The 13,212-nt window shown below is 38.6% G+C and overlaps 1 protein-coding gene across 1 annotated transcript in view; it reads right to left on the bottom strand.

Annotated features, from left to right (window-relative positions):
- URB2 (URB2 ribosome biogenesis homolog) overlaps positions 1–13,212 on the bottom strand; it is a 150,560-nt gene that overhangs the window by 64,423 nt on the left and 72,925 nt on the right. The window contains exons 4-5 of the mRNA XM_073627542.1: positions 9,836–13,154; positions 2,718–2,878 (exon numbers count right to left, since the gene is read on the bottom strand). Of these exons, the coding sequence (XP_073483643.1) occupies positions 2,718–2,878; positions 9,836–13,154 (3,480 nt within the window). The remainder of the gene's footprint in view (positions 1–2,717; positions 2,879–9,835; positions 13,155–13,212) is intronic.

The raw sequence follows: 13,212 nt of genomic DNA, 5'->3' as shown, positions 1-13,212 counted from the left end.
TTTCTCCTAAGGTTACCTGTGGGTTTTTCTTTGTATGCCAAACAGTTCCTGTGGCAGTTGTGGCTGAAATCTTTCTTGATCTACCTGACCTTGGCTTGGTATTAAAGATCCCCACATTTTCCACTTCTTATTAGGTGATTGAACGGTACTGACTGGCATATTCAAGGCTTTGGATATCTTTTTATATCCTTTTCTATCTTTGTAAAGTTTCATTACCTTGTTACGCAGGTCTTTTAACTGTTCTTTTCTACCCCCTCTTGGCTCAGTGTCTAGCCTGCTTAGTGCATCCACATGAGAGCTAACAAACTCATTGACTATTTATACACAGACACTAATTGTGATTTAAAAAGCCACAAATGTGGGAAATTAACCTTTAATTGCAATTTTAACCCATGTGTGCCACCTTCTGTGTCTGTACCAAGGCCAAACATTCCAGGGTATGTAAACTTTTTATCAGGGCCATTTGGGTGATTTCTGTTAGTTTTTTGATCCTTTTTAAATCATAATGATATGTAATAATAAATGGCTTCATGTGATTGCTATTCTTAAATAAAGGACATTTTTTGGCATGATCAGTCATATTTTCAATATTAATGCCAAAATTCCACAATTTGTGCCAGTGTATGCAAACTTTTGAGCACAACTGTATTTATAACTATATTGAGGAACAAAGTCCACGGTTACATTTCATGAGATTTCATGTGAATATTAAAAACCCAAGTCTAAGCTGATGTTTCCATCTCCTCGTTTGTCCCCCACCCCACCCTCCCCGATCCAGCTCTGTGGGTGGATCTTAAATTCTGCAGAGAGTGGCAGCATGTATTGACTTGGTGCCACTATCAAAAGCATTCTTTGGTAAATCCATGATGGGATTGGGGGGGGGCTGTTAGGTGTCCTGGGTTGAACGAAGCTGGACGTCATCCAACCAGGAAGAGGAACATTTGGGAGCCGAACGGCTGGGGAATTCCTAGTAACCATTGTCACTAAGAGAAAAAATAATAAATCCAAAGTTTTAAAGTTGTCACCAGAGCAAGAGGTGTAGAAAAATTCTCCAGTGGGAACACCTGTTCCCGCTACAACTCCATAGGATAAGATTTTTTTTCAAAGTTGTTTTCTGTTTTTTTCCGAAAAGATTGGGAAAAAAAGTGTGGAATATGCTGTTTTACAATGATAAATAATATATCTTTGACATGGTATTCAAGCTATATAACATGAAGACCTTTATGAGAGATTTCTGAGGCTTTATGTGCAAATGCTGGAATGCAATTCAAGTAACAATGTACTTCTCAATGCAGTTCTCAAACAAGAGAAATGCGCATTTCTGCCACTAGGAGGCACCAGGGGAAAGGCTTCATCTTGAACCTCCTACATTTGGGTGATTATTGGGATACGGTAGATGATAGTTTCTGTACTCTCAGGCCTTAATTTCTAGGTAAGAGGGTCAATTTGACAAATTAGGCTGAGCCAGTTGTCAGTCCAGACATCTGGGTGGATCCCGACCATATGGTCACAATTTTTCCCCAGCCTGGACCAGCTCTGTGACTTCAACCTGCTGTCAGCTGAAAACGGGTCACAGGAGTGCAGGCCGAATTGCACTCCTGTGATCCATAGGTGAAGTTCAGCCAAACAAGCTTTGGCTGTACTTCTCCTTTAATTTTGGGTTTTTAGAAGAGCCGGCTTCATTCTTGCTTTTGGTGCTATAACTCTGTGACTAAGAGAAGGGGCCAAGGGCCTACAAAGATTAACAAATGCCCCCTCACTTAGAAAAGTGGGGGAGCACCTCTATGCTAATTAAGTTTACTGAGTTTTTAGCAGACTTCTTACTACCGACCTTGAAGGTGGCTGGAGAATCAGGCTTGGAAGACCTTTCCATGTCTACTCCAGGAGCAGGGAGATGGAAAAGAAGAGAATGTTGTTGACCTTACCTTAGACTTTTTACACTGAGGTAGGTAGACAATCTACATGACCTGCTAAGTATTTGTTTGGTGTCCGGGTCCCACATCTCCCAAGTTTACGCTCACATCCTGTCCTTGTGATAGAGTGTTATAAGGACAGAAGTGGTGGGTCCTCTCTCTGAAGAGGACAGAGACATCAACCAAAGTTGTAGAGTGAGCAGGGGTTTAGAACATCTTTCAGGGTATTATTGCTGTGTCCTCCTGACCCAGTGACACATACACAAGTGTCAATGAGACTGGAATGTACTTTTAAGTCTTGTATCACTGTCATCTATTTTAAGAGTTATCTGGATTGTCCACCTGAGATGTTTCCTAATAAAAACTTCTCTCTATGGAATGCAAGGTTCTAGAAACCAAACAATAAATGCAAATGCAATTTTGATTACTGAGTGGAAAATTATTTACCATTTGTGACAGTGTTGTGGTTGAAAACAGCCAAGTGTATGGCCATCCTAAAAGAAAGGACACCGATTTGCCTTTGATTTTCAACCCAGATGTTTAACCCCTTCACACCCACAATCTGTAAATAATTGCTCCCCTGTATCGTTTTATTGAAACACTGAACCAAATAAAAGCCCTACATGTTCTTTAAAAATGGATTTAGATTATTTAAATATGTAAATTAGGCATAAAGTTATTGTCAGGCATCAATGAGAAATGGTGATGATAAATGTGTAAATGTAAATGTTAATTGCCAGCAAAAAAAAGCACATAAAACAATGTAACTTAAAATTTACACTAAAGGATAGGAAAAATGTTAACCTTATTGTTGTTTTCCCACAGGTTGCGAACTTCTAGTCCTTGAAGTGTAGATTGTAGGACTGTATTAAATTCTTCACAGCTACAGCGCTCCATCATCTGACTGAATAAGTAATTTAGCTCCCTTTCTACGCTCTGAACAATCTCATTATTGATCCAGGGACCTAAGACAAGAAAGTATTAGGTAAGTGTACACTAAAAACAAAAGTATGTCTTGCTGTCTCTATCCCCACATGCACAGTGTATGCACATGAGGAGCAAAAAAAACAGACCAAAGAAGTCAGGGGCTGATTTACTAAAACTGGAGAGTCCAAAATTTGGTGCAGCTGTGCATGGTAGGCAATTAAGCTTCTAACGTCAGCTTGTTCAATTAAAGGGGTTGTAAACCCTCAATGTTTTCACCTTAATGCATTCTATGCATTAAGGTGAAAAACCTTCTGTAGTGCAGCCCCCCCCCCCCATTTTACTTACCTGAACCCAATAATTCCAGCGACGGGGACAAGGCACAGCAGCTCCAGCCGCTGTCTCGGGCACTCATTGGATAGACTGATAGCAGCAGGAGCCATTGGCTCCCGCTGCTGTGAATCAAACCCAGTGACACAGGAGCCAAGGGGCGGAGCCGAGTCCTGCTGTCTGTGTCAATGGACGCAGCAGCAGGACTCCGTAGCGCCCTGCATGCGTGCCCCCATGGAATGCTGCTCTCCGTGGGGGCACTCGAGAAGAGGAGCCAGAAATGCCGCTGAGGGACCCCAAAAGAGGAGTATCGGGGCCGCTCTGTGCAAAACCCTTGCACAGAGCAGGTATGACATGTTATTTAACAAAAAAAAACACAAACCTTTACAACCATTTAAGCTTTCACAACAAAAACCTGGAAGCCGACTGGTTTCTATGCAGAGCTGCACCAGATTTTGTACTCAATACCTTACCGTATAAAAAGGTTATCTATACCAATCGGGGTTGCACAGGTAAATATGAAGCTATTTTTAGCTTTGATCGCTGTATAAATGTCAGTGGTCCCAAAAAAGTGTCAAAGTTGTCCGATCTGTCTGCCGCCATATCGCAGTCTTGCTAAAAATCGCTGCTCGCCACCATTACTATTAAAAAAAATAATAATAAACATGCCATAAATCTATCCCCTATTTTGTAGACGCTATAACTTTTGCGCAAACCAATGTATATACACTTATTAAGATTTTTTTTTTACCAATAGTATGTAGAAGAATACATATTGGCCTAAACTGATGAAAACATTTGTTTAAAAAAAAAAATTGGGGAAATGTATTTTAGCAAAAATTTAAAAACACTTTTTTGTTCAAAATTGATGCTCTTTTTTTTGTTTATAGCGCAAATAATAAAAAAAACGCAGAGGTGATCAAATACCCCTGAAAGAAAGCTCTATTTGTGGGAAAAAAAAGGACAAAAATTTTGTTTGGGTACAACATTGCACGCCCGCACAATTGTCAGTTAAAACAAAGCAGTGCCATATTGCAAAAAATGGCCTGGTCATTAAGGGGTTAAACCTTTCCGATCCTTAAGTTAATACTTTTTCCCTGTGTCATTCTATTTTATTATATAGAACTTAATTTCTGAACTTATTTGTTTTGGTTTCTTTGTATGTATGGGTTGTTACCGACATGTGAAAATTTCACGTCAATAGCACCTTTAGAAATATATTTACCTAGAAAAATGGTGATGTGCCCAATACCTTTTTTACCCGCTGTATATCTGCAGTGTTTACTTATCTCTCTCCAAAGCTCTAAGTGTCGTTTCTCTTTGGTGCTTGTTCCTCTATCAGCATGAGTCACTTTTGAGAAGTTTTCCTGACACATGAGATAAATTTGTGTTGGAAGGCAGGGGGGAGGGAGAGCTCAGAACAGGGCTTGTCTAATCAGAACACAGTTCTTCTGCTGTGTTAAGGGGTGTGTTCCTTTCCCCCAATCAGCTCTGTGCTGCTGACAGATGAAGAAAGATTTTTAACACAATCTACACTTCTGAAAGGCTGTAGGGAGGTGAAGACTACAGATAAACAAGTAAAACTTATGTAGGAGGATTTGTTTAATTTCTAAGGTCACCACATACAGACTCCAATAATTGAAGAAAGGATTGGATTAAGGAATGGAGACTAAGCCTAAAAAATATTAAGACAAGCTCCTAATAATAAATTATCTTCAATCGTTGGCCATCAGTGTGGTATACTGAGTAAGTGGATGGATGAATGGAGTGTAATGATGATAGTTAATAAAATGTAGCAGTAACTACTACATTTTATTAACTATCATCATTACACTCCATTCATCCATCCACTTACTCAGTATACCACGCTGATGGCCAACGTTTGAAGAGAATTTATTTTTAGGAGCTTGTCTTAATATTCTTTAGGCTTAGTCTCCATTCCTTAATCCAATCCTTTCTTCAATTATTAGAGTCTGTATGTGGTGACTGTGGTATGTTAATAACCGACAATGTTGTCTTTATTTTAACTGGTTTATGTTAACCACCTATCTGTGCCCTTCCCTTTTTCTTTAATTACGTTCATTAGTGTGGTGTATTTTTTGTATCAATAAAGCAAGTGTTTTGTATTTTCCACAGTGTTCGGTGTTTTGCCCTCTTAAGAGAACTTTATTCTCTTAGTTTTTCTTGTATACCCATAGCTGCATCCTACGTGACTCGTTTGGATAAATGGTTACATACACTTGTAATTTTTATACACTCTAATTAACTATGGAGGTTGATCCAGGCAACTAATCATTATATTTTGTACATCTTTATGTAGAGCAACAATTCTTTTTTTCAGATCCTCAGAGTTCTTTGCCATGAGGTGCCATGTTGAACTTCCAGTGACCAGTATGAGAGAGTAAGAGCGATAACACCAAATTTAACACACCTGCTCCCCTTTCATACCTGAGACCTTGTAACACAAATGAGTCCCATGACACCGGGGAGGGAAAATGGCTAATTGGGCCCAATTTGGCTGTGTGTGGAGTAATTTTGAGGAGACAGCAAATTTACACTGTTATGCAAGCTGTACACTCACTACTTTACATTGTAGCAAAGTGTCATTTCTTCAGTGTTGTCATATGAAAAGATATAATAAAATATTTACAAAAATGTGAGGGGTGTACTCACTTTTGTGACATACTGTATGTGAAAGTTTACACCCACTTTAAATCTTTTGTTTTAAAGGCTGAGTGGCCTATTCATATACTTATTGTTTTTTTGTATCACTTTGTCTTGTATCGGTGTTGCCTTATGTGAAAATTGATGTCACGGTTTTTCTTTTTCCTTTGTTCCGTTTCATGGTTTATTAGTATATACAATTTGTATATGTATTTCGTACAAATCTCAATAAAATTTATTTTTTTATTTAAAAAAAAAAGTTACGAAGAGTTCTACTTTTTACTAAATATAAGGATAGAGAAATGTTTAAAACATTTTTCAACACACAACAGAAGAAGAATGCCTTGCCAAAAGCTTTGCCAAAAATCAAATAACCCACCCCAGCGCTCAAATAATAAATGCATCTACAAAGTTCTAATAGTATGGAAAGTGTGGAACACGCCTCCACCTGGAATGCTATGCCTGATGCAACCCTTCTCAGATTGGGAGATTTCCACAAGCAACTGTAAAGAAAACACATGGGAGGACATTACCAAAAGCTTTTGGATATGGCAGTATATCAGACCATGTTCCGGAGGATGCACCCCGTTCTTCAGGGGCAATGACAGAGACCAACATCCTCTTATATATCTACTTAAGGTCTGTCCTATAGCAGATATACTGCTAAAAGGCATCCCTCATGTTCAGAATCGCGTTTATACGCGATTCTGCACTTTCTCCTAGCAGGCGCTTCTGCAGTGATTACTCAACAGAAACCGATCTGCGGGTGCCGGGCAATGGATACCCACCAATCCTCAGACAGAGACACAGAATGAAGCTCTGCCTATGTCAGGCAGGGACACAGAATGAAGCTCTGCCTATGTCAGGCAGGGACACAGAATGAAGCTCTGCCTATGTAAACAAGGCAGGGGGAGAAGTGACAGGTTTTGTGTCCTGAATAAAATCCAACACTTCCCTTAGTAAAATAAAAGCAGCACACTGTTTACACAAAAACACTGGCTAGGCACACAGTTAACCCTTTGATCGCCCTAGATGTTAAACCCTTTCCAGCCAGTGTCATTAGTACAGTGATCACTGTATTAGTGTACCTGGTTCCCACAAAGTGTAAGTCGCTGATCGCCGCCATTACTATTATAAAAATAAATAAATATTCCAGTATATATATATATATATATATATATATACATACACACACACATATATATATATATATATACACACACCATATTTTGAAGAAGCTATAACTTTTAAGAAAACCAATCAATATACGCTTATTGGGATATATGTAGCAAAATACATATTGGCCTAAATTTATAAAGAAATTAAATTTTTTACATTTTTTTTTGGATATGTTTTATAGCAGAAGTAAAAAATATTGTTTTCTTTCAAAATTGTCAGCCTTTTTTTGTTTATAGCGCAAAAAAATGCAGTGGTGATGAAATACCATCAAAAGAAAGCTCTATTTGTGAGGGGAAAAAAATTACAAATTTTATTTGGTTACAGCATTGCATGAGCGCGCAATTATCAGTTAAAGTAAACGAAGTGCCATATCGCAAAAATTGCCTGGTCATGAAGGGGATAAATCTTCCGGAGGTCAAGTGGATATACACTTATAGGTACAATATTAACCCGCCGATAGGTCGCATATTTGCGTGTGCATGGTACCAAGAGGTTAAAAATCAGTGTCTATACTGTTTAAAATCCAGTATTAGACTGTCTCACCCTGCTCTGCACATGCCTAGTTGCTCTCCATTTTTAGGCACTGTCGAGTTTGTAGAGGCCGATCTGCTGACAGCCTTAAAGCGGAATTAAACTCTCCTATCCTTTACATACAAGGAAGCTGCTTCTGTTCGATCTAAAACTTACATGGCGCTGCACATGTGATCAGGTTGAGGACAAGGTTGAGGACAAGCAAATGTGACAATTAGCAATCCCAGCATTTCAGGAACGTAACTGCTTTACCACTTTACTGCTGGGGATCTGGGCTTCAGCAAAATGGCAGCCTCCAGCGAGAAGAAACAGGAGCAATGCTGGAGGCAATTTACATCACACACTAATTTTGGTAGCATAATTCTTAATGTGGAATTTATGTTCCTTGATAAAGAACATTATTTTTTAGCAAGTTGTTACGGGTAAAGTTCCACTTTAAGGTGGGTGCCACCGTAGCAACAGATGGGGTAAAGGTTACAATAAAAAGTATATCAACCACAAGATACCCTAAAGTCACAACCAATCACTTCCCAAATCAATATAAATAATTTGATCAAATACATCCATGCTTATTTCCTACAGAATGAAAAGGTACAATGCCTCTTAAAAGGAGTGCATAAACCTGTGGAGATATGGCGGCTCTGAGTCATTGCCCTGGTCGATGTTAGCTGCGCACTTCTGGTCGGGGAGTCTTTATGACGCACTTTCGGTCCACCGATGGTTCCAGGTGACTGGGTGGGTTTTCCAGCATACACTTCAATGGCTTGTAGCCGCCATATTCCCACATGAGACAAGTCTATGCATGCTGCGCATTTCCAGTCGGTTTCCAATGACACAGTTCTGGTCCGATGGTGGTTTCAGCTGACTGGGGGGTGCATTCCAGTGCCTCGGAGCTGCCATATCTCTACAGGTTTATGTACATAATTGCTCCTTTGGAAACATGGTACCTTTGCATTTTTATTCTGTGGAAAATATGCATGTATTTACTTGATCAAATTAGATATATTTATTTGGAAAGTGACTTGGAAAGTGATTGTGATGTTAGGCTATCCCGTGGTTGCTATATTTTTTATGGTAACCTTTTACCCCATCTGTTGCTACGGTGCCGCCCCCCTTAAGTGTGGGAGGTGGGTTAATATCGTACCTATGTGTGTGTATATATATATATATATATATATATATGTATTAGGCAGTGCTCCATTACCACTGATTTGTGTTTGGTGTATATATACTGCTCGTATCTTATCACTTTTGTGAGTATCCAATTGGCATTTGTGTTTTAGTTCAATAAAAGCTTTTGGTAATGCACTAGGTGTTTCCACCCACTTGTTTCTTCTCTTTACAGTTACATGCTTTGATATTCCTGATTTAACACAGATGTCAAGATGATTCCACGGACATTACATTTTCCTAAAAAAAGAAGGAATGCATAAATACTGGAAGTTATCTTAAACCACTCTAGTTAAAGTGATTGTAAACGATCACCTTGTAAAACAACTATTCAGTTTAAAATAGAAATGAAAGGCAAAACATTTTTGTACAGCTATTAAAAAAAAAAAAAAAACACACACATTATAAATACCTTTTTTTCCCTTTTTTTATAACACATTCCCTCTGTTCTCAGCTGCATAAGAGCTGGGAGGAGGGAAAGCAGCAGCAGCACACTGAGCTTTTCAGTGAAAGGCTGTGCAGCAGGGGCGTGTCTGGACAAGTCTGATCATTGGAGAAGAGCACACTGAGTTCCCAGCACAGCTAGAGAACTGACCTGTGCTCACCTGCTTAATGTGATCAGTTTAATGGGAAAGCAGAGGGACTTACAGGAAACACCAGGTATTTCATACAAAGGAAGCAATACAAAGAGAACAGGATGCTTTCTCATACAAATACAGGAATAAGAAGTGTTGGAGTAAAACATGCTTTACAGGTTTGAGTTTGAGGAGTTCTCACACACCTCTTCTACAGAAAGCCATGGACAGGAGATATAGGTTTGATTTTTTTAGGTAGATTATAGCACAAAACATAGAAAGATGCAGTGGCAAGTATGCATGTGCAGCACATTCCCAAGACACTAGCCTCATCTTGGAGAGGCAATATCAATCAGCCAATGTCAAGCCAATTATCTCATGCCTATGGATACCTTTGCAGGCAAGAAAGCAGGCACACACATGACATTTTGTTGTCCATGGCTTTAAAAAGCCTTGCCTGAGGATCTTTAGGTTAACTGTATAAAACAAAATAGACAAACAAATCTTATTTTATACATAATTAAAAAAAAACTGAAAATGAATACTTACTAGAAAGCATTTTTTGGACGGAATTAAATATAGAGGTGACTAGCATTTGCTGGGCAGTGTAGATTTCTTCTACTGTAATACTAAACGCCAAATAACGAAGAGCGGCTTTCAGAAACAGAGTTTGTTTTTCAGCATATGGAAGTTCTCTCAGAATTTGTAAGCAAAAACATCTGTAAACCTCAATGTTCTGAATTTTGATTTTATCTTGGCAACTGAGCTCTGCTTCAAGGAGAGTGGTTGTGCAGGATACAAGGAATGAAGGTAAAATGTGAGCTGGGGCACTGATCTTCAGGCTTTGCTTAACAACCATATTCATAGTAACAACGGACTGCTGCAGCAAAGCACAAACATTTTCAGTCTTCTTTTTATCAACAATGTGTTCTTGGATGCAAGTTGTTAAAACTCTGCATAAGCCACTGAGAACAGAAATAAGCAACTGACCTATACAAGAGTTCCAGTCTTTGCTTTTGGGTTTTGGAACAAATTCAAACACAAATTCTGCAAATTTCTCTAAGTTCAGGAGACAGCTCTGCTTCCGCTCTAAGACCAAAGCAAGCAATGTGTCAAAAAAAGACTGTATAGTGGAAACAAATTCCGGCCAGTACTGCTTGTTCTCCATGTCATCTGAAAACTCCAATTCAGTTGGCTGAAAGCATATCATAACAGTTTTTAGAATGTCACTAGCAAAGAGCAGTTTAAATAATGCTTTGGCATGTTTACCATTTAAAAGAGATATCATAAGTCTATAACAAACACCTGCAAGTTGGAGACTCCTAAGGGACGTTGTCCTTGCTATAGACAACAGCAGGAAAAAGCAGCGACACTGGTCTGAGGGTGTCAGGCTGTCAGGTTTTAATGCAGAAATAAATTCTATAATATTGGTTATATGGTTTATCTCAGAATCACATAATTCAACAAATTTAGTTTCATTAGCCAATGATAATATACACTGTACAACAACCTCTAAATTTGTTATACATGCAGCGACTTTAGAATTTAATCCATCCGCTACATCACTGGCACATATTTTGGTTCCCTTACTGTAGGATGAAAGAAAATCTTCATGCCAATGCAAGTCTTTAGCAGAGAGAAGATCACAAATACCATTTAAAACATTTTTCTCTTTTAAAGCAATGGCACATTTGTTAATAATGCTGGTTATAAATGCACATTGCAATAGAGGTAGCTCGGAAAAGTGATCACTTTTCAGTAAAGCCAATGAAATATCCTCAAACGAAACTGAACTTTCTTTATCAGTTTGATCTTTTGTGCACTGTGTAGGTGGCATTGTTTCCAGAAGAAAGTCTGCTATGTTGTAGATATTAGGCAATGGAATGTATTTAAAGATAATTAGAAGATTTGATGCAATGAGGTGCCAGTGAGCCACATGGAAAGAATTTGAATCAACTAAGTTAACATTTCCACTCCAAGGTTCGTGATGTTTCGGCACCTTAAGATCACTGACAGGATGAATAATTAGAAATGCAGCATTCTGAAGAGTAAGTTGCGTGGATTCAGTTGGGGAGGCATAATGCATTAGAATATGTTTCATTTTCTGAATAGAAAGCAGCTCCAGATAAAACATGCTGACTGGATTTAATTGACTGCAATGTTTATAGACTTTGCTCCAACAATCTTTATCTCCACAGAACAATGAAAAATCCCACCCTTCAATAGATGATTCCAAAAGAAGAGGCAGTTCTCTTATCTGTGACACATATTTATTGCAATTCAGCTTAGTCACAGTATTTACTTCTATCCATGTACAGAGAAGCAAAAGGACAGCATCACAGAGTTTAGGAAGCCAGGCCAAAGATACAGTGTTTACACTACCCTGCTGAACAAGAGTTAGAGAAGGCATTATTAGCTTATCCATCATTTGTTTCATGAGATCATTGAACCTTGCTAGAACAGGCGTTGGAGTATAATTGTCCAAACTCTTCATGTTAAACAACAAGCAATGCAAAAGAGAGCTGAGAGAGACCATTTTCAAACAAACATCTGGGTCATCTTTAATATCTGGAAGGATATCACAATCACACTTTTCCAAAATAATGGCCCACACATCCAAAATCTGATTAGGTGGAAGCTGAATAAGAAAATCTGAAAGTTTCTCACTCAGACTAGAAGTAAGAATTGGCTGTCTTAACTCATCAGCTGCAGGACGGCATATCAATATCACAACTTCCTGAAACAGTTTTGGAAACTGCCTAAGCTTAGTATAGGTCTGGAAAAGGCTTAAAAGTAAAGCTTCCTGCGCTTTCCTAATGCGCAAATCGGAAATTTCTGCATCAATCCATGCACATGATAATAGGTCATCAAGGTCTGGTTCAACGATCATGTGATTTAATAAGATTAAATTTTTTAAGCATCGAAACCAAGACTGTGAGGAGGTGCAGGGGTTGCATATCAGCATTTCTGCTAGCTTCCGATAGAACTGGTACTGAATATCTTTATACCTTATGTGGTCTTCAGCAACATTGTAGATGTCATGATTGAGAGCTAGGTTCAGTAGCTGTTCTAATGCAAGAAGACCTGTAGAGTAACCCGAAGATGTTGCGTTATCTTCCTGCCTAAATGGAATCGTTAATTTAAGGCAATGAAAAAGCTTGACAAGCATGTGAAAGTAGAATATTTCCTTTCCATCTTTGCAATATGCCTCCAAAAACAATTTATACACAAGAGAAACAGAATTGGCCAATAGTGGAACATAGGTTTCTGGGTTACAGAAACTGCTATCCTCTAGTTTTGTCAAGATGGAGGATACAGGTGTAAGAAATATTTTGGGTGATATCTTTTTCTTCTCTGACCTGTCTCCTTCTGAAAGGAGCTCTTCTTTGTATGAAGCCAGAAGTTCAGGCTGAAAAAGGGCACTACAAAGAACAGTCTCAATGCTACTGCGGAGGTCCTTGATTAGTTGGTGGCGTACTTGACTATCATCATCCTTACTCCAAACACGGACATTCAAGGTATTTCTTAACAGCAAGCATGGCTGAAATAGATGTGTCATTAAATATGTAAATACCCTATTTGGATTACTTTGCTGTCTTTGTACTTGTAGATACTGGGTGAAAGACAATTGAAGGATTTTAAGGACTTGGATTGTGATGAGTTGTAATTGTTCAGATGGGATGATCAAGTAATGACAAGCCAATGTGCACAGCTTAGTTAATAAGTCTACCATCAATTCATATTTTGTTGTGTAGACATAAGCAAGGCTAGGAGTAGAGAGAACAGTTTGACAGCAGCTTAAAATGGTTGCGATGCCAGCTGGAGGGCCTTGTTGCACAGATGATAAAGCAATGAAGTCGTTCATAACCTAAAATATAAGAAACATTCACATAAATAACCTGTACAATGCTAATAACTTGAATAAA

Source organism: Aquarana catesbeiana, linkage group LG04 (assembly GCF_042186555.1).
Source record: "Aquarana catesbeiana isolate 2022-GZ linkage group LG04, ASM4218655v1, whole genome shotgun sequence".
NCBI classification, from domain to species: domain Eukaryota; kingdom Metazoa; phylum Chordata; class Amphibia; order Anura; family Ranidae; genus Aquarana; species Aquarana catesbeiana.
This window is presented reverse-complemented; position numbering and strand designations above follow the sequence as displayed.